The 19,609-nt window shown below is 43.7% G+C and overlaps 1 protein-coding gene across 1 annotated transcript in view; it reads left to right on the top strand.

The window, feature by feature from the left end:
• Positions 1 to 19,609, top strand: part of EVA1A (eva-1 homolog A (C. elegans)) — a 63,061-nt gene that overhangs the window by 32,296 nt on the left and 11,156 nt on the right. Inside the window, exons 2-3 of the mRNA XM_006752946.2 lie at positions 4,872 to 4,993; positions 10,393 to 10,561. Coding sequence (XP_006753009.1) covers positions 4,872 to 4,993; positions 10,393 to 10,561 — 291 coding nt within the window. The remainder of the gene's footprint in view (positions 1 to 4,871; positions 4,994 to 10,392; positions 10,562 to 19,609) is intronic.

The raw sequence follows: 19,609 nt of genomic DNA, 5'->3' as shown, positions 1-19,609 counted from the left end.
TACACTACCTTCCCTCTAATCTCTCTCTTTCCTTAACTCCTCATTTGTTACCAAATTAGAAACTACTCATTTGTTCCCACTTCTATAATTTTGACATTTTAAGACTATTATATAAATGAACTCATACAATATGCGACCTTCTGGGATTGCGTTTTTTTCACTCAGAATAATTTTCTAGAGATTCCTTCAGGCTGTTGCATGTGTTAAATGTATGTTCCTTTTTTTCTTGCTGAGTAGTGTACCATGGTATGGATGTACCATAGTTTATTTGAATATTCACCCATTGAAGGAAGTTTGAGTTGTTTCCAGTTTTGGGCTATTACAAATAAAGCTGCTATAAATATCTGCGTGGGTTTTATGTGGACATAAATCTTCATTTCTCTGGGACAAATCCCAAAAATGCAATTCCTAGGTTGCATGATAATCTCATATCTAGTTTGTTTTTGTTTTGTTTTGTTTAGAAAATGCCAAACTTTTCCAGAGTAGCTTTTATTCTTTTCTTTCTTTCTTTCTTTTTTTTTTTTTTGAATTGCTTTTGCACCTTTGTCAAATATCAGTTGGGCATAGTTGTGTGGGCCTACTAGTATGTATGGGTTTTCTGCTCTGTTCCATTGATCTGCCTGTCTATCTCTCTGCAATAACACACAATCTTGATTAATATAGTTGGTGATAAGTCTTGAACTAGAGTGGACTAACTTCTCCCACTTTATTCTTTTTCAAATTAGTTCCTTTGCATTTTTATATAAATTTTAGCATAATCTCATCTATAGCTACAAAAAAATCTTGCTGGTGTTTTTAACAGAAATGGCACTACACCTGTTTAACAATTTGGGGAGAATAGTATCTTTATTATGTTGAGTCTTTAAGTGTGTGGCCGTGGTATGTCCCTTCATTTGTTTATATCTTTCATTTCCACAGCATTGTTTTAAGTATCCAAGTTCTCCACATGTTTTGTTATATTTATACTAGAGGCCTGGTGCACAAAATTTGTGTACTAGGGGGTGCGGGGAAGAGGGTCCCTCAGCCAGGCCCATGCCCTTAGGGGATGTCTGACTGCCACAAAGGCGGGAGAGGCTCTCGCCACCACAGCTGTGCTTGCCAGCCATGAGCCTGGCTTCTGGTTGAGCCATGCTACCACTTTGGGAGCACATTGACCACCAGGGGGCAACTCTTGCATTGAGGGTCTGCCCCTAGTGGTCAGTGTGTGTCATAGTGACCGGTCATTCCACCGTTCAATCAATTTGCATATTACCCTTTTATTATATAGGATCTAAGTTTTTTTTCCTTTCTTTGTCCTCACCAGAGGATATGTTTATTGATTTTTACAGAGGGGGGGCGGGGAGAGAAACATTAATGTGAGAGAGAAACATGGATCAGGTGTATTTCATTTTTTGAGCAATTGTAAATTGTATTTTATTTTAAATTTCACTGTGCACATGTTCTTTGCTAGTATACAGAAGTAAACTTGATTTTTGTATGTTTTGATTGCCTCTCCTGTGACCTTACTGAATTTACTTATTAGGGCTTTTTGGTTTGTTTTTGTTTTGGCAGATTCCTTGGGATATTCTATGTAGACCACCCTGTCATCTGCAAATAGGGACAGTTTTACTTCTTTCTGATCTCTCTCTTATCTATAGCTAAGACATCCTTTTTCTCAGGCTGCTTTCAAGATTTTTCTTCTTTGCTTTTTATTTTCAGGAGTTTAATGAGCTTGTTTGGGATTTGCTCAGCTTCTTGAATCTGTAGGTTTATGTCTCTTGTCAAATTTGGATAATTTACAACCATTATTTCTTTTATTGATTTTTCAGTTCTGCCGATTTTCTCCTTCTCTTCTGGGGATAGATATAGATATAGATATAGATATAGATATAGATATATATGGTCTCATAGATCCCTAAGTCTCTGTTTAAATTTCTTTTTTGGTCTATTTTCACTTTGTTGCCCCACTGAGTAAGTTCTATTCTATCTTCCAGTTTACCAATTCTTTCCTTTGTCCCTTCCGTTCTGCTATTTGAGCCCATTTACTAATTTTAATTTGGTTATTATACTTTTTAATTCTAAAATTTTAATTTTTTAAAAATGTCTCCTATTTCTTTACTGGGATTTCTTTTTATTTCCTTGCTGAGGATTCTATGTGTTTTGTTTGTTTGTTTGCTCCCATTTGTTTCAATTCACAATTGCTCATTGAAGTGTTTTTATCATGGCTGCTTTAAGTCTTTGTCAGATAATTCTAACATCTCTGTCATCTTGGTGTTGACATGTATCGATTGGCTTCTCATTACTGCTGCCTGAGAAGCGGAGTTCTGGTCCCATCTGTTCTCCACTGACATCGTGTTGGGGCTTGTAACCAGTGGACGTGATGAAGAATAGGAAAATGTTTGAGAGAAAGAAATAGATGTGTATATATGAATATATACACATAGATATATACATGTGTGTACAATGTACACCTGCATATTTATGCATATACTCCTCTGTGTATATATATGTCACATACACAGAGAGAAGGGGACAAGAGGAGAAGGAAGGGAGAGACAAAGTTTAAGGTAGTTTATAGCTATATAGATATAGATATATAAACAAAATCTATTTTCTCTTATCTATCTATCATCTATCTATTATCTATCTATCTGTCTATCTATCTTTCTATCTGTCTGCCTGTCACTATAGAGAGAGAGATGGAGATCAGTCAATAAAGGGAAGGTGAAAGAGAGATAAATCATTGATGGAATGGAATCTTATAGGAAGAAGGAGGAAATTATTTGATTAAAAGAACAGGTAAAATCTTCCTTAGAGATGGGAGGGAGAAAGGTCAGGATCGGATGGAACAGGGGTAAATTACAGTTCATGGAGGCTGGCCCCGATTTTCTCTGGGAAAATGGGGCACGCCAGAGAAGAGGACTGGAAGAAAGAGGCAGAGGTTTGGTACATTTCCTCTTAAAAACGAGAAGGTGCCATGCCAGGGCCATGTAGAGTTTCCTAGCAACACAAGGCCTCACTGAGGATATAAGCCAAGCATTTGCAATGATGCAAATAACAATGATTTTTTTTTTCAGAAGCACTCAGCCTGTGGGCAGGAAAATGGGCAGATGAGGGCTGGAGGAGTCCTGTGCTTAGACCGGGGGAGGGGGGAGGGGAGCAGGGAAGGCAGCAGAAAGGTCCTGGTCAGAGCCGAGTGTGGTGTAGTTACAGTAGCCAGGCTGTGCAGAGAAAAGTGATTGTAGGATGAGACTTGTACCCTGGGTGAGCTGGAGATTATAAGGAGCCAGAGATCTCAGAAGGTTGGGAGCATGTGTACTTTGATTCCAAGAGTGAAAGGCAGAAGGATGGTAGTTCTGGTTGGAGAGTGGGATTTCTAAGTGTGAGTCATTCATTCATCAACTGTCACTCAACGTCAGCTCTGGGCACTTACTGTGGGGGACTCTGGGAACACAGAGATGAACAAAAACACAGCCTCTGTCCTGAAGGAGTTCACAGCCCAAATTCCAGAGTCAGCACTTTGCAGGTGACGACAAGGTCCAGGATATGTCCCTGGGAATGGTTTGCTGCAGTGGGCTGGGGGGAAGGTTGGCCGAGCCAAGGGAGCCGCACAGCTGGCGGGCCGGCGTGTTGGATGTGGCCTCTACACACAGGTGTTTGTCAGTCCCGCAGAGAAAATCGGCTTTCCCTCTGCTCAGTTGGGGCCCACATGTATCCTCTTTCCATCCTGTGCTGTGGGACCTATTTTCCACCGAAGCCCTTGCATCTCAGACTCTGTGTGGCCACGCTGGGGCCAGTCCTTAGGGCTGTTTTCCTTAGTGTGGGGTGGAGGGTGAGCACGGCTCAGAGAGCTGCTTCCACTCTTTGGTGCACGAGCCTCCAAAGAACTCCCAGGGCTGTGCTGCAAGTGTCCTTCCTTCACTTCCTCACCAGTAACATGGCGATAGGAAGGTGCTACAGGTCCTGGTGAGGCAGCGGCAGTGGAGATAAGTACCTATAAAGACGCAAACAAACCATCAGCAGTCGGATGCTGTGGGAGTCAGCAGGGAGCAGTGATGACAAATGAATGAGGGTGTCTGGGTGGGACCCAGGCCTCCCAGAGGCCCCACTGGCTTCCCTTGCTGGGTGAGCGGAGGCCTTGAGACTTCTGGATGACAGAAACAGGCTGCGGGAGTCCACGCATCGGCGTTCCCAGGTTTCTCATACCCACACAGGCGTCCCGAGACTTCATTTCATGGCCCATCTGGGCATTGCTCTCTGGGAACCGAATCCCCTCCCTTCCTGTTCCAGACAGGCTGTCCTCAGACTTCACTGACGAGGGCCCATGCGGACACATCCCACACTAGCTGTTTTGTGGGTTTTGGCTGACGGGAGGGAAGAGGAAGCATGTGTCTTTGATCTTTTACCCGTTGCTTTCCTTTCTGCTATGGCCTTGGGAGGTCGGTTTCTCTGGCCGTCTGGTTCAAATTCCAGGTTTAATTGGCCGTGGGCTTTGCCCTCTCAGGGTTGGTATCCCATCTCTATAGGGATCCAGACAAACATCACCAAGGCGCCGAGACCGGTTTGGCTCAGTGGATAGAGCGTCGGCCTGCGGACTGAAAGGTCCCAGGTTTGATTCCGGTCAAGGGCATGTACCTGGGTTGCGGGCACATGCCCAGTAGGAGATGTGCAGGAGGCAGCTGATCGATGTTTCTCTCTCATCGATGTTTCTAACTCTCTATCTCTCTCCCTTCCTCTCTGTAAAAAATCAATAAAATATATTTTTTTTAAAAAAACATCACCAAGGCACTCTGCTCAGGGGTTCATGACGACACCAAGTGCAGTGCGTGCTGTGACCTCCTGGGCGTGTGATGCTCTCTGATGGTTGTTGTGCCATTTCTGTTTTCTTTCAGAGCCCGAGAAGCTAACGGGGGCCAACCAAGTTTCGGGACCTGTACTGCTGGGTACTAATGTCACCAGAGATGAACTGTTCTTACCAGAGGTTCCTCTGTTCCTGACAGCACACCTCCCCCAGGTAGCTAAGGGGCAATGAGATTTCTTACCAGCCTCTGCACACTATGATGTAATAAGACAGTTCCCTGCATGGGCGCTTACATACCAGGGGTGCTCACTGTTGATACTGCAATTTAAGATGAAATGTATCATCACAAGGGACATTTCATTTTATACATTCAGTGATTACACTCGATGTAAATGAATCGAGAGAAGATGAATTTGCAGCATTGGAAATGAGGTTACCTTTAACATGAAAGCCAGTGAAAAACAGCATACAACATGCAATCAGCCATTCAATCTAGAAGGCAGTACCCATAGGATGGGTTGTTATGTTCATCAAGGAGACCAGCATGTGTTCAGGAAGGCAAAATTCTGAGATGTGACCTATCTCTTTTCAATCATGTTGCAGTTTGTCAGCAATTAGGTGAAGGAGCTTTGGGTCACAGGTGAAAGGAAGCTGTCAGAAGGGAAGATTTATAAGAATTGGTAGGCTCTGTCCAATGAGAGCATGCTGTGATGCTGGTTGACTGGGCCTAGAGTTTTCTCTAGACCTGATTTTTCCCCAGAATAGTGTAAGATTAACCAAGGGGTCGTCACTAGAAGAAGAAAGCCTTAGCTTTGGAAATCTACAGCTCCTTAGTCCTAATTTTGCCCTCACCAACATAATCCCCAGGGTCACATTATCTGGAGGAGGACTTGATATCTTGTGGCAGGTGGCTCCCCAGTTATCCTATATAATAAAAGGCTAATGTGCAAATTGTCCCCTCCACTGGGAGTTCAACCAGGGGACAGCCCCTCCCCCCGGCTGGCCCCACCCCCATCAGCACCGATAGGGGTGGGCTGGCTGGACCGCACCTGTGCACGAATTCGTGCACCAGCTTCTAGTGAATGACTAAGCTGGTATTGGTTGATGTTCTGTTCTCTTGAGGGCTCGGTTAATGTGAGTTGTTCTCCCAGAACCTGTTCACTCTGGTTGCTGGGAACACTGAGTTGCCAGCCCAGGGCTTGGATTTGTGATGCCCTGATCAAGGCTGCCAGAAGCTGCCATGCAGGCTGTCTCTCTGACACATTTCTGATTGTATTGGTGATGTGCATGAGGTTCGCAAACACTGAGGGGCACTTAGACTGGTCGGTGAAGTAATGATGTTTGTTCTAGAACAGGATTTCTTAACCTGAAGATATTAATATCTTGGGCCAGATAGTTCTTTGTTGGTGGGGGGAGGGCTATTGTGCATTGTAGGATGTTTAGAAGTGTCCTTGCTCCCTACCCACTAGATGCCACATCAACCCTCACTGCAATTGTGGCAGGCAAAAATGTCTCCAAACATTGTCAAATATTCCCTGGGGGGCAAACTGCCCAAAGTTGAGAATCACTGTTCTAGGAGCTATAGCCAGTGACAAGGAGCTTCCTTGAAGAATAGAGCACAAAACTGCACTTTGGGGTGGATCAGTGCTTCATGCCCCTTACCTTTATATTGGTAGATGTATTAATCAGGGTTCCCCAGAGAAATAGAACCAGTGGGATGGAGATTATATAGATAATTATTTTTTAATCCTCACCCAAGGATATTTTTCCATTGATTTTTAGAGCGTAGAAGAGAGAGAGAGAGAGAGAGAGAGAGACATCGAAATTGATGTGAGGAAGACACATCGACTGGTTGCCTCCTGTACATGCCCTTGACCAGAATTGAACCCGGGACCTTTTGGTCTGCAGGCCAACGCTCTATCCACTGAGCAAAACCGGCTAGGGCTACATATGGATTTATTATGAGGAAGCGGCTCATGTAATCACAAAGGCTGAAAAGCCTGAGTCTGCAGGCCTGCGAGCCAGGGGAGCTGATGGCCTGAAGCCCAATCTGAGGGCCAGAGAAGATGAGATGAGATGGATATTTCAGCCCAAACAGTGAGGCAGGCAACAAGGAGCAAATCCCCTCTTCCTCCACCTTTGGATCTATGCAGGCCCTCAGCAGATTGGATGATGCCCACCACGCTGGCGAGGGCCATCTACTTTCGTGAGTCCATCAATTCGAATCCTAATCTCATCTGGAAACACCCTCACAGACACACCCAGAAATAATGCTGGATCTGGATGCCCCATGGCCAGTCAAGTTAACTCATAAAATTACCCATCACAGGAGGAGGTGGGGTAATGTTTTAATTAGAGGGCAAACTGCCAGTGGAAAATGTGCAGAGCTACCTGGAGCTGTTCCACGACTCCTAAGGGAGGGCTCAGGGAGAAGAAGGGTTGAAGCACAGGGTTTGGGGTTCTTCACTTCTCTGACTTGTCTCATTGGCAGCTCTCCCGAACAGGAGCTCCTCTGCCCTGTCCTGCCCTCGGTCTTGGTGTCCTCACTAAGGTGCTCTGAGCCAGTTGGAGAACGAACTGTATAGCAGGGCCAGCGAGGAGTGCTCTCCTGCCCTCGATCAGATTTATAAAGGAGGCACTGAGCGAAACTCCACCTGGGCCTGTGCTGTTAGAGCATTTTAGTGCTCAGGCTGAAGCGGATCACAGATCTACTGGGCAAACTCTGCTGGGCATCTTGTACAATGAGACTTGGATTCCGAGGGTCTTGGGTGGTGTCTAGGATTATGCAGATCTAACAAGCCTCTAGTGGTGTCAACGCTGTTGGTCCTTGAACTGTATTTGAGGAGTAAAAACTAGACTGGAGGTCTGGAAATTATGGTCCCTAGGCCAAATTGGGTCCACTTATTTTCAAAAATAAATTTGTATTGGAACACAGCAGCACTTACTCATTTACATATTGTCTATGGTGGCTTTTGTACCACAGTGACAAGGTTGAGTAGCTGAGACAGATTCCATGGCCCTCAAAGTTTGAAATATTTACTCTCTGGCCCTACAGTAAAGATGTCCTGACCCCTACTCTCGAGGCTGACTTTTGCCACTGTGTCCTGATTATTGTTAGGGTGGGCCACCTAGAGGTTGTTTTTCTTCACCCTTGGCCTGCTTTCTTTTCCCTCTTCCTCCTGCCTCTGGCTCTTGCAGGCCTCTCCATTAGCACCTGGGGCATGAGGAGAGGCAGGAAGAATTTCTGTGCCACTTAAAGCTTCCATCTTGCACGTGGTCCTCTCATAGATCTGAGGAAGTGCTCTACTTGGCACCCGGCTCAGTCAGTCAGTCCCGGTATCCTTTTAGAGTTCAAGGGGCTCACCCTCAGACCTGTTCAGAAATACGCTCTGAGACTTAAGCATACACAGCTCAGGCCTAATTGTTCTTTCTGTTTTCCAGCCAGCAAGTCAGCTAGAATTCACTTAGAGCCTCCTTTCATTAGCACTGAGTTAGGTGCTTGAGTAAAAGGATTTATATGATGCCTCTTTAGTCTTGGGGACAGACATGCAAACTGATCATTCTAATTAGTATGCCATAGGTGCACTATTAGAAGAATATTGGGATACTTTGATAGCAAAAAAAAAAAAAAGAGAAGGATTTGGAACTTCCCTGCAGTAGACCTTTTTTAAATTATGAAATTTTATAAAAACACATTTTTGCATTTATTGATGCAATATGTTTTTATCTATTAATCTATAAATGTGATAGATTTTAACTACTTACTATCCAATTTTTGATACGAGAGATAATATTTTTTTCTAAAAATCAAGCCATATTCATAGTCTGATATAAATTAGAATGTTATTGTCTTCAATTGTAATATCATTACAAAATAATTCTGATACCATTCTTGTTAACACCAAAATCTGATATCAGGATTCGTTATATGAATTAACATTCAAAATTTCCTGTTGTGCATCATCAACACCTTATTTTTTATTAATTTTATAATTTGTGGAAAATACATGTAACATAAAATTTACCATCTTAACCATTTTAAGTGTATAGTTCAGTGACATTAAGTACATTTACATTGTTGTGCAACCACCATCCATCCCCAGAATACTTTTCTTCTTACAAAACTGAAACTTTGTACTCTGTACCTATTAAACAATAACTTCCCATCCCCCTCTGACCCTCACCACAGACAACTACCATTCTACCTTCTGTCTCTATGAATCTGATGTTTCTAGGCACTACTTCATATACGTGGAATCATACAGTACTTATTCTTTTGTGTTTGGTTTATTTCACTTAGCACAGTGTCCTCAGGGCTCATCCATGTTGCAGCCTATGTCAGAATTTCCTTCCCTTTTAAGGCTATGAGTAGTATATACCACATTTGGTTTATTCATTCATCTGTGGCTGGACTACACTGTTTAGCTTTGAAATAAGTGTTGAAATCAGGAAGTGTGAGATTTTTAACTTAGTTCTTTTTCAATATCATTTGTCTATTTGAGATTCCTTGAGATTCCGTGTGAATTTTAGTATGGACTTTCCTATTTCTGCAAAACAAATCATTGGGATTTGGGGACTGCCATAGGACTTTTGAATTCTCTCTTAAAGGAAACATTTGCCACACAGGTGAAGGGAGGTGGGCATTTTAGGCCAAAGAATGAGCACAATCAAATGCACAAAAAGATAAAAGGGCTTGATGTATTTGGGGCACTAAAAAAAATCTGAAATTTTTGGAGCATTAGGCAGGCTTGTATCTCTGTATATACGTGTGTAGCTGTAGACTCTGGTAGGAGATGAATTGGGAGCTGAGGTAAGGATCCGATTTTGTGGAAGTGGATTTGTGTTGTATTAAGTGTAATGGGGATTAGTGAAAGGGTTGGGCAGTGGAGTGAAGTGGTCAGATTTACACATTATCAAGATGACCCTGTTGGTGAGAGTGGGTGCTAGATGGAGCAGGAAGTAGGTGTTGGCCAAAGGACTAGGGAGGAGACTGGTGCACAACTCCCAGAAATGAAATGATGAGATTTGCTCTATGGTAGAACGAGTGAGAAGAGATAAGAGGGAACAGGTCTGAAATAGCCTGGTCCCTCTATAGGTAGAATCATGGGGCACTTTAGAATGGGAACCACGTTGGCAGGTCTGGAGTAGCCAGCTCGGACTCATTGCCAAGGACACACATTTGGTGATCTGTGGGATGAGGCAAGCTGATCAAAGTACACAGGTGCAGTGGGTGCAGGGGAAGCAGAGCCCGGCGGAGAGCCAGCTGGGCGTGGGGTTACAGGGCAGTGATTACAGTGACCGTGGGCAAAGGCAAACAGGGAGAATACAATAAAAAGTACCAGGCAAGGTGAGGGAGGAGTGCTAAAATGTAAAGTTGGGAAGACACGGGGAAGAGAAAGGAGAAAGGCCAGGCAAAACAGAGACGTAAGGGGGTGCTCCCTTCCTGGAAAGCCAAGAAGCTCGCCAGAGCAAAGAGGACAGGACCTAGATGCCCGGCGGGAGGCAGGCTGGCATTTAGGAGACTAGCTCTTTGTTTTGGGCCCGGGCTACCTGGAACACAGCCTCAGGACAGAGGGATGTGTTCTCTCCACTCACTTTGTGTTTCCAAACAGAAGAGAAGAGAGGGAGGGGCCACACTGATCCCGCTGAAGCATCTCCGGGAGGCGCCTCTGGATGCCACGTGGAGGCTGCCCTTCCGCCGCAGCACGGAGCCTCTGACCGCCCAGCGCATGGACATGGCTCTACTCAGCAGCATCCTGGCCACCTATTCCTTTATCTCAGGTAGTTCTCCGGTCTCAGCTGGGCCGGGGCTGAGGCCTGGGGCTGGGGCCAGGGGGCATCCAGGAGAGAAATGCTGTGCAATGATAGCAGAGGGGCTCTGCCGTGCTGAGTTATGAGATGAAAGGTCCTGTGTTTTGAGAGTGAAGTATGGCAGTCCCTAATTGGGCAGATGGGGTGACAAGAGCTTATCTTGCTGAAAATGTTTGGTTTCCTTTTGGGCTTAAAAGAGTGAATGAAGTAGCTTGGGGCTATTGTGTGCATCTTTTACATTTAACTCTGATGTGAAAGACCCGGATGGAGTATCCTCAGCCTGGCCTAGTTCTGTGCAGTGGTTCTCAACCCCACCCAGTGTGCGTGTGCATGTATGTGTGTGAATGTGTGTGTGCACATGTGCGTGTGTGCATGTGTCCTGCGTTCCAGGACTGTGTGAGGTGTTTCATAACCTTCTGGGCAACATGGAGACAAAAGGTGTGTGGGTTTGGGAGAGTCTGTCTGCTATTTGTCCCTTCCCTGGGTCAAAGTTGTTCTCTTTTCGGAGGATGGCTGACTTTCTGCTCAAGATCATTTCTTGGGAACAGATGCCCTTCATCTGGAGTCATTCAAAAACACATGGAAATATACCTGAGTCAAGCTGGCATTTAGAAAAAGTGCATGAGAATGCTCCTGGTTTGCATGACCAAACGGATTTCCTGCTGCTTGGGTGCGTTTTGAATTGTTTGCTGGTTTGATTTTACTTCGTTCTGCTTCACCTGAGCTCTCTGGATGTTGCATAGAAGGAAAGGGGCTGGAGTTCCAATGATACCCTCTGGGCGAGGACTGGCTTCGCTTTCTAGTTCTCTAACCAGGGTCGATATGTGGGGACTTCAGAGTTCAGACGCAAAGCCTGGCATTTCGACGTACAATGGAAACTGTGAGCCAGGGTTGGGGATAAGGGAAGCTCGTGGCTTCTCTTTGTGAGATGATCTTGGATGACATGCAACCTGATTTTAGGAAGGAGGGCTTCTCAGGGCATACCGGGCTGGCTCCTTTCCGTTTCGCAAGATGCAACATGTGGTCCGCACGTGCCTCCAGTCCAGGCTCCTCCCTTCTCGGATCAGCAGAGACCCGGGCTCTCACTCAGCTCCTTGCCTCCCCAGGGAAGGAAGCTCAGTGCCTGGGGCCTCCCTTCCCTGGCGCCCACCTCAGAGGCACCCCAGCTTTGCTCTTGCTTCAAGGCTATTCTTGGGGAAAAGGACAGTGGGGCTGGAAAAGAGATGTTTGAAACTCTGGCACCATGTTTTTACAAGCAATTGAATACGGTCCCTCAACTCTATAGTGAAGACACCCCCGAAATGAAGTGTGTGTCAGAGAGAATCTGGAGTTTTCAAGGCCTCAAAGGAAACTTGCAAATCAGCTGTTGCAAGAAAATATCTCTGCTGAGAGCAAACAGGGTACTGGACTTTGGAACTCCTCTCGGCACAGGAGGTTCCTGGCAGCCTTCCGCTTTGGCCAGCGGGACCCTGAGTTGTGACCATCGAGCGTGGTAACTCATTGAATGGCTTGGTGTTTACCGGGTGTCTTGTGATCTTGTTAAGGCTGAAAGGGTGCTTGGCCCTGTTTTGCTCTCTCTTCAACTTTTCTCCTTCCCACCCCATATTCTGGAATTAAATACTGCTTGAGATGCAGGAAGACAGTGCTTCTATTAAGTGAGTGTGGGCTAAGATAAAAAGAGGATACAAGGCCACGGAAAGTTGAGTGGCTAAAATAAAATGCGCTCAATCCAATCAATAGATGTGATGGGCGAACATCGATTCTGATTTTGATGGGGAACACTGCCTGACTGTAAAGGAAATGAATGAAGAAACTGTAAAATGTGAAAGCAAATGTAACAGATACAAATACATTGTTGTTTTAAAAGAAGAAATAGAATAGACGGAGCAGAAGCAATAAGATAAGTTTATTGGAAGAAAATTGTAGAAAATTTCCTAGCCTTGTAGCTCTCTCATGATCTCATTCTGCTGTGTCTGGCTTTCACCTACAGGGAGCCCTGACCCTTCCCAGCACATCCGTTATCTCTTATCTTGTCCCATGTGATCCATTATTTCAGCAACAAACTTGCTAGTACACATAACTCTCTCATTCCTTTGTGCAGGGTCTGATTAAATCAAGCAAATACAAACTCTGAGTGAATCTTACTTTCTCTGCTTTCTCCCACTGCACTCCAATAACCAAATGCTGGTCCAACTTTGCAGATTGACCTCATTAGAAATGCATGGTGTCCAACCTCAGCTGAGCCTTTCAAATAGGGCTTCAGTCTCTGTGTTTGCTTTTGGATACATCCTGTTCCCATTCTTCACAATAGCCAATTCAAACCATGAACATTCCAATACTTCTAAGTATCTGCTGATCAAAACATGCCCTCAAATTAAATGGCAAGTGCAAACTAAGAAATGTAGCATTGACAAAGGGTTAAAGTTTATAACATATAAAGAGCTCTTACAAATCAATAAAAGGTAAATATACCAAAAGAAAAGTGGACAAAGGACAAGAATCAGCAGTCTACCAAAGAAAAAATACAAATGGCCGATAAAGCACAAACAGCTCAAGTTCTAGCACTTAAACCAGTGGTTCTCAACCTGTGGGTCGCGACCCTTTTGGCGGGTCGAACGACCCTTTCACAGGGGTCGCCTAAGACCATCCTGCATATCAGATATTTACATTATGATTCATAACAGTAGCAATATTACGGTTATGAAGTAGCAACAAAAATAATTTTATGGTTGGGTCACAACATGAGGAACTGTATTTAAAGGGCCAGAAGGTTGAGAAACACTGACTTAAGCAAATGCAAAATGAAAGCATCAGATTAACATTTTATTTTACAAATTTCTCAAAGATTAAGTATTTAACTTCTTTTGGGGGGAAAGTGGGGAGGTGAGTACTCGTATGTAGTGCTGATGGGATTGTAAATTGCTATAAGGTCTCTACAGAATGATTTAGGAGCATCTGGAAAAAGCCTTAAAAACACATATACCATATAGCAAGCAACTCCACATCTCAGAACTTATCCTGAGGAAATAATTAGGGATATGGGCGAAAATTTCATCTGAGGACAGTTGATCTCAGAACCGTTTATAATAGTAAAAATACCAGAAAATTGAGTGACTTTTAGCTGAAGTAGAAAGATGTTTATGGTATGTTGTTAACTGAATAAGGCCTGTTATCATTCAGCATTTGAGGTATAATACCATGTATGTGTGTGTGTTTGCATGTACATGTAACCACATTTTACTGTAAATTATTACCTGAATGCTGGGTTTGTGTATCTGTCTGTGTATTTTTAATTTTCTTTTGCTTAGCTATATTTTAAGTACTCTATACTTCATTGATACTACTTAAGTAATAAGTGGCATTATTTTATTGGCACTTAAATTTTTGAATTCTGTCATACACATATTTTTTAAATTACTGCTATCTTACTCTTTTCTGACTTTCAAATTGTGTATCTCAATGCCTTTTACATTACCAGTTGGATGTGCCATAAGCATTTGAAATTCAACCTAGCCTAGAATGGAATGTTGTTCTTCTCTTTAAACATGCTCCTTCTTTTGTGTACCGTGTAGGGCAGTGATAGCGAACCTATGACACGTGTGTCAGAGGTGACACGCGAACTCATTTTTTTGGTTGATTTTTCTTTGTTAAATGGCATTTAAATATATAAAATAAATATCAAAAATATAAATCTTTGTTTTACTATGGTTGCAAATATCAAAAAGTTTCTATATGTGACACGGCACCAGAGCTAAGTTAGGGTTTTTCAAAATGCTGACACGCCGAGCTCAAAGGTTCGCCATCACTGGTCTAGGGTACTACCTTCACAAGAAATATAATTTTTAGCCTTTGATACACCTTCTTCACTGCCTATATCCAGTTGCTTAGGGTTGGTCCATTTTGCCTCTTAATGTGTCCTCTCCCCTTTATTCTCACCGTTACTGAGATGATTCAAGCCCATCATGTTTTTGTCTGCCTGGCCATCATGGCATTTCCTATGACATCTGCATCTATTCTTGCTCCATTGGCAGGAAATGTGTCACATGGCCATCTCTAGCTGCAAGAGAGGAAGGAAAAATGAGAATCTTCGCTTTTTTAACTTCTGAACCTGTGGTTCACAATCGGGGGTGATTTTGCCCTATGGTGGGATTTTAGGCAACGTCTGGAAACACTGTTGGTGTCACAACTGGAGCAGGGAGGGGTGGCTGCCACTGACATCTAGCAGGTAGAGAAACAAATTTGCAATTTGCACAGGACAACCCCTGCACCAAAGAATTACCTGGTTAAAGATACCAGTAGTGCTGGAGTGGAAGAACATGCTCTAGAGTAGAGGCAAGCCAGGGAGAAGGGGCTTGGGGATGAGGTACTCCAATCTGCAGTTTGTTTCGTGCCTTCCCAGAGCTTTTCCTGTCTGACCTTGACATTTCCATGTCCTTATTTAGCTATAGCCCTCCCTGACCAAGGCCTCGCTCTAGTCCTTTTAAACCATTTGCCAGAGCTTTCCTCGCCTCTTTGCTTTTCACAATCATTTTTCCCCCCCAAGAATTCTTCCCTCCAGGCCTGGACCGGCTAACTCGCTCTCAGTCTTCAGGACTCTCTCAGTGTCATATTCTCCCTTCACTCCCCGCTTGGGCTTAGGGGCCCATCTGTGTTCTCCACTCACAATTGTTTTGTTTCCCTCTATCTTAGCACATGGATTGGAGGAGTTAGCATTTCTTGTTTCAACAATTTGCAAGCAACCCCTTGGGACCGTACTACAATAATTTATAATGAGAGTGATCATTTTGTTAATAATGATAACCGCAATAATAGCTTATAATAAGGTTGTTAGAAAATTTAAATGGAACAATTGCTTTTTTAAAATTAATTTTTTTAAAAAAATCAATGGAAAAAAATATACTCTGGTGAAGATTAACTAAAATAAATAAAATTTTAAAAAAGATAAATATTACCAAATGGCCATTTAAAGAGTTTTATCAGTTTACTCTTTATAAGAAGTATGAGGAGGTCCTGCAATAGTATTTTCAAACTGATGAATTTTCAACAGCCTGATAGAAGAAAAATAACATTCAAATGTCATTTAATTTCTGTTTTTCTAGGTCACGGGTCAGCATACTTTTCCTGTGAAGGGTCAGATCGTAAAGATTTTCAGCTTTGCAGGCTGTAGGGTCTCTGTTCTAAGTGTTCAACTCTGCAGTGTAGCCTGAGAAAACTTAAATGAATGTGCATGGCTCTGTGCCAACAATGCAACTGGCTGGCCAGGTGTGGCTTGTGAGCCACAGTGTGCCAGCCCCTGCTATAGCGAGCATCTTCTCATATGTTTAAGGACCATTTGTACTTATTATTCTGTGAACTATTCCTATCTTTTGTCCATTTTCTGTATTGGTTGTTGCTCTTTTTCTTAATGCTCTCCCTAAGTGCTCTTTATATATCAGTCCTTTGCCTCTGTTACATATTTCAAATATTTTTCCTATTTGGCATTTGCCATTTGACTTTGCTTATAGTAATTTTTTTCAATTCAGAAGTTTTGGGGGATCATTTTTTTTTTTTATTTAACCAATATTCTTTGCGAGTGCAGCAGTGTGGACATGTAGCAGTTAGCCAGAAAATGAATCACTTTTCCTATGAGCTTGTCATGAATAAGGTGGTCTCTTCTCAGCAGGGGACCCTAACCCACCATAACTCAATCATTTCATTAACTTGGGGATTTTAGAAAGCACTGTAGTTTCTGTTTTACATTATCCCCTTTACACTGGGAATCCTGTGAGGGCTGAGAACCTTTATGGCTCTAGCCCCAAAGGCATCTCAGACCCACAGTAAATTTTTGTGGAATAAATAAAGGAACCATTTATTGACCTATAAAATCTTGGGGGGGGAATTTTAGCAGTGGAATATCCCCTCCTGGAGAAGGTCTGGTGAAAGTGGTACTTTCATACAACTAAGGGTAAGATAAATGAATGTATCTGAAAAGCCACTTGGCAATATGTATCGAAAGGTATAAAAGTATGTATTCTGTTTGATACAGATATTCCTTTTCTGAGGATCCATTATAAGGCAGTAAGTAAAAGAAACAAGCAAAATTAGAAGAGTGTGAAGCACAAAACTATTTCTTCCATCCTTATTTTTAATTTTTAAAAAGTAGCCACCTAAATATCCAAAGATAGAAAATGCCTTTTGTAACTTGGGGTGTATTCACGGGGTAGAACGCTATGTAGCCGTTGTTAGGCCTGAGTGAGGGGAAGATGATGGACCAGTAAAGACAGATGCTGGACACTGTAGGAGATGTGTACCCTTGAGGGAGGAAGGAATAGGTGGAGCGCAGGATATTTTAAGACAGATGCTGGACACTGTAGGAGATGTGTATCCTTGAGGGAGGAAGGAATAGGTGGAGAGCAAGAGATTTTCAGTGAAATCAGTGAAAATACTCTACGTGATATGAAAACGTCATTATACATTTGTCCAAAACCATAGATTGTACACCACCAAGAGGAAACCTTAGTGTAAACTATGAACTTTGGGTAAGAATGATGTGTCATACAGGTTCGTCAATTGCAACAAATGTACCACTCTGTCAGGGGGATGTTGAGAATGGGAAGAAGCTAGACATGTGTGCGCTGGGATTATATGGGACATCGCTGTACTATAATCAAGTAAATATAAATAAATACCTACAAATTTATATGAGGAAAAATAGAAGAGAAGGAAATTCACTTTTCTACTATTCACTTTGTGAGATTACGGTGATTTTACAAATGTTTTCCATCCTCTACTCGTTTAATGTTGTACTATTATATATAATATACGTATTATATATACATACACATGCATATATACACATACATACACCTACATACATATTTATCCGCATATAATAACACTATTAACTGGACTTGTAGAGCTTGTGTATTATTCATGATTTAATTCAGTAATTAAAGAGATATACTCCATAAGCAAGGCACTGTGCTGGATGCTCTGGGAATCCAACGTGACTCATGGATTTTGCCTTCAAATTTCTCACTGTTTATGTGGGGAAAATGATGGTTACATAACTGATTGTAATACAACTACGTAGAGTGCTGCCTAGTTTGGAGGGGCTAATTAATCACACTCTTCCTTCCTTTCAGACTCAAAGGAGCGGGAAGAGCATCAGAATACAGTATCAGCTCCTGCAGCCGTTAGGCCAGATCAGAGAGTGGGTCAGGGCTTCTGTCTAGCTCCCCTGAATCCTAGGGCTGCGGGACTGCAGGTCTGTCCCGCTGCAGGTGAAGAAAAGTGAGTGGATGGGTCAGGAGGGTGGCCGGGCAGTGGACAGCCTCTCCGGGGGTCTGAGGGGGGAAGGATAAGGGAAGAGGGAAAAATGAAAGAGGTGAACGCAAAGGAGCACACACCACAGCTTGCCTCTGGGGACATAGGCCTCAGTGAGGGGACAGTGCTTCTCCAACACGCCTCCTTCCTGGGAAACAGCAGGCCAGGAAGGGAGGAGGTGGAAAGAAGCTCCTCCAGCATCCGGGGAGGGGAGGGCAGGAGGGTTAGTGGGAGTCTTCACTTTTCTATGCGGAGGGGCAGAGCCCCATTAAGAGACATCCTGCCGTGCCTTACAAGTTCCGAGAAGGGCTTATGCTGAATACTCCCTGATTCCACACGGGCTCCCATTAGGATCATGAAGGCCTATTTTTAACACTTTTTTTTTTCCCACTGAAGGGACGGCAGGCTTTGGGGCCCCCAAGAAAATTCAGGGAGGGAATTAAATGTTCCACCTGCAGGGCCACCAGCAGACCTGGCCTGGACTGGTGCTGCTCTCTGCCCCCTCGAGTCTGCAGGGCACGGTCTGGTCTGACCTCGGGGGTGCAAATGATATTAGCCCCAGGACCTCCACAGAGAGCCTCTTCCTGCCCAGGAAAACAATGACGCTGCAGGAAGCGAGATACAGCAATACATGTATTTTTATTTATTGAGGGAAAACAATGACAATAGCCCTCCCCACTCTGCTTCCTGGGCCATTAACAGCTGTCTGGATCTGCTCAAGACCAGGGTAGATCACTGGCCAAGAGGAAGTGACCTGGAGCGGAGAAGAGAAAAACATAACCACGAGAGGGCTACAGTTTTGATGTTTGCAGAAGAATGACGAAGAAAGACAAAACAGTTTATGTTAGCTCCGAAAATGAGCCCTGAGTCACCGCGCAGGCCCCGGGGAGGCCCCATAAACTCCCTGGTGCTTTGGGCTTGCTTGTAGCGGGCTTCTCTGGGAATCCATGTCTGAGATTGCTGTAGGCAAAAGAGGATGTTTTCTGGTCGGCTGGCAGGACAGGATGGACTAGTTAAGCTAGAGGGAGAACAGTGGTTTCCAAGGTTCAGTTCAGTAACCATCTTCAAAGTTAACCTTTATAACAGGTGGGGTGAGGACAGGGTATGAAAGAAGACAGAGACAGACACTCAGAGGGATGAGAGGGTGGGATGAGAAAAGGAAGGAAAGTTGAGAGGGACAGAGTGAGGAAAACAGGTAGATTAGATAGATCGGTGGATGGGAGGGAGGGAGATAGAGATGATAGATGATAGATAGATAGATAGATAGATAGATAGATAGATAGATAGATAGATAGATGATAGATATGAGAAGGGATGGAGGGAAGGAGGAAAAGAGAGAGGGAGGAAAGAAGAAAGAGAAAGGAAGAAGGAAAAGAGGAAGGAAAGAAAGAAAACAGCCTTACCTGGTTTGGCTCAGTGGATAGAGCATCGGCCTGTGGACTGAAGAGTCCCAGGTTCGATTACCAGTCAGGGCACATGCCTGGATTGTGGGCTCGATCCCCAGTATGGGGTGTGCAGGAGGCAGCCGATCAATGATTCTCTCTCATCGTTGATGTTTCTATCTTCTCTCCCTCTCCCTTCCTCTCTGAAATCAATAAAAAAATATTTTGAAAGAAAGAAAGAAAACAGTGAGTTATTTATTCAATGCCTCTCTTTGCCAGGATCTCGGATAATCCCTTTATGCCGGTCACCTGTCATACCTTACCTTTACCA

This window comes from Myotis davidii, unplaced genomic scaffold, assembly GCF_000327345.1.
Source record: "Myotis davidii unplaced genomic scaffold, ASM32734v1 scaffold210, whole genome shotgun sequence".
NCBI classification, from domain to species: Eukaryota; Metazoa; Chordata; class Mammalia; order Chiroptera; family Vespertilionidae; genus Myotis; species Myotis davidii.
This window is presented reverse-complemented; position numbering and strand designations above follow the sequence as displayed.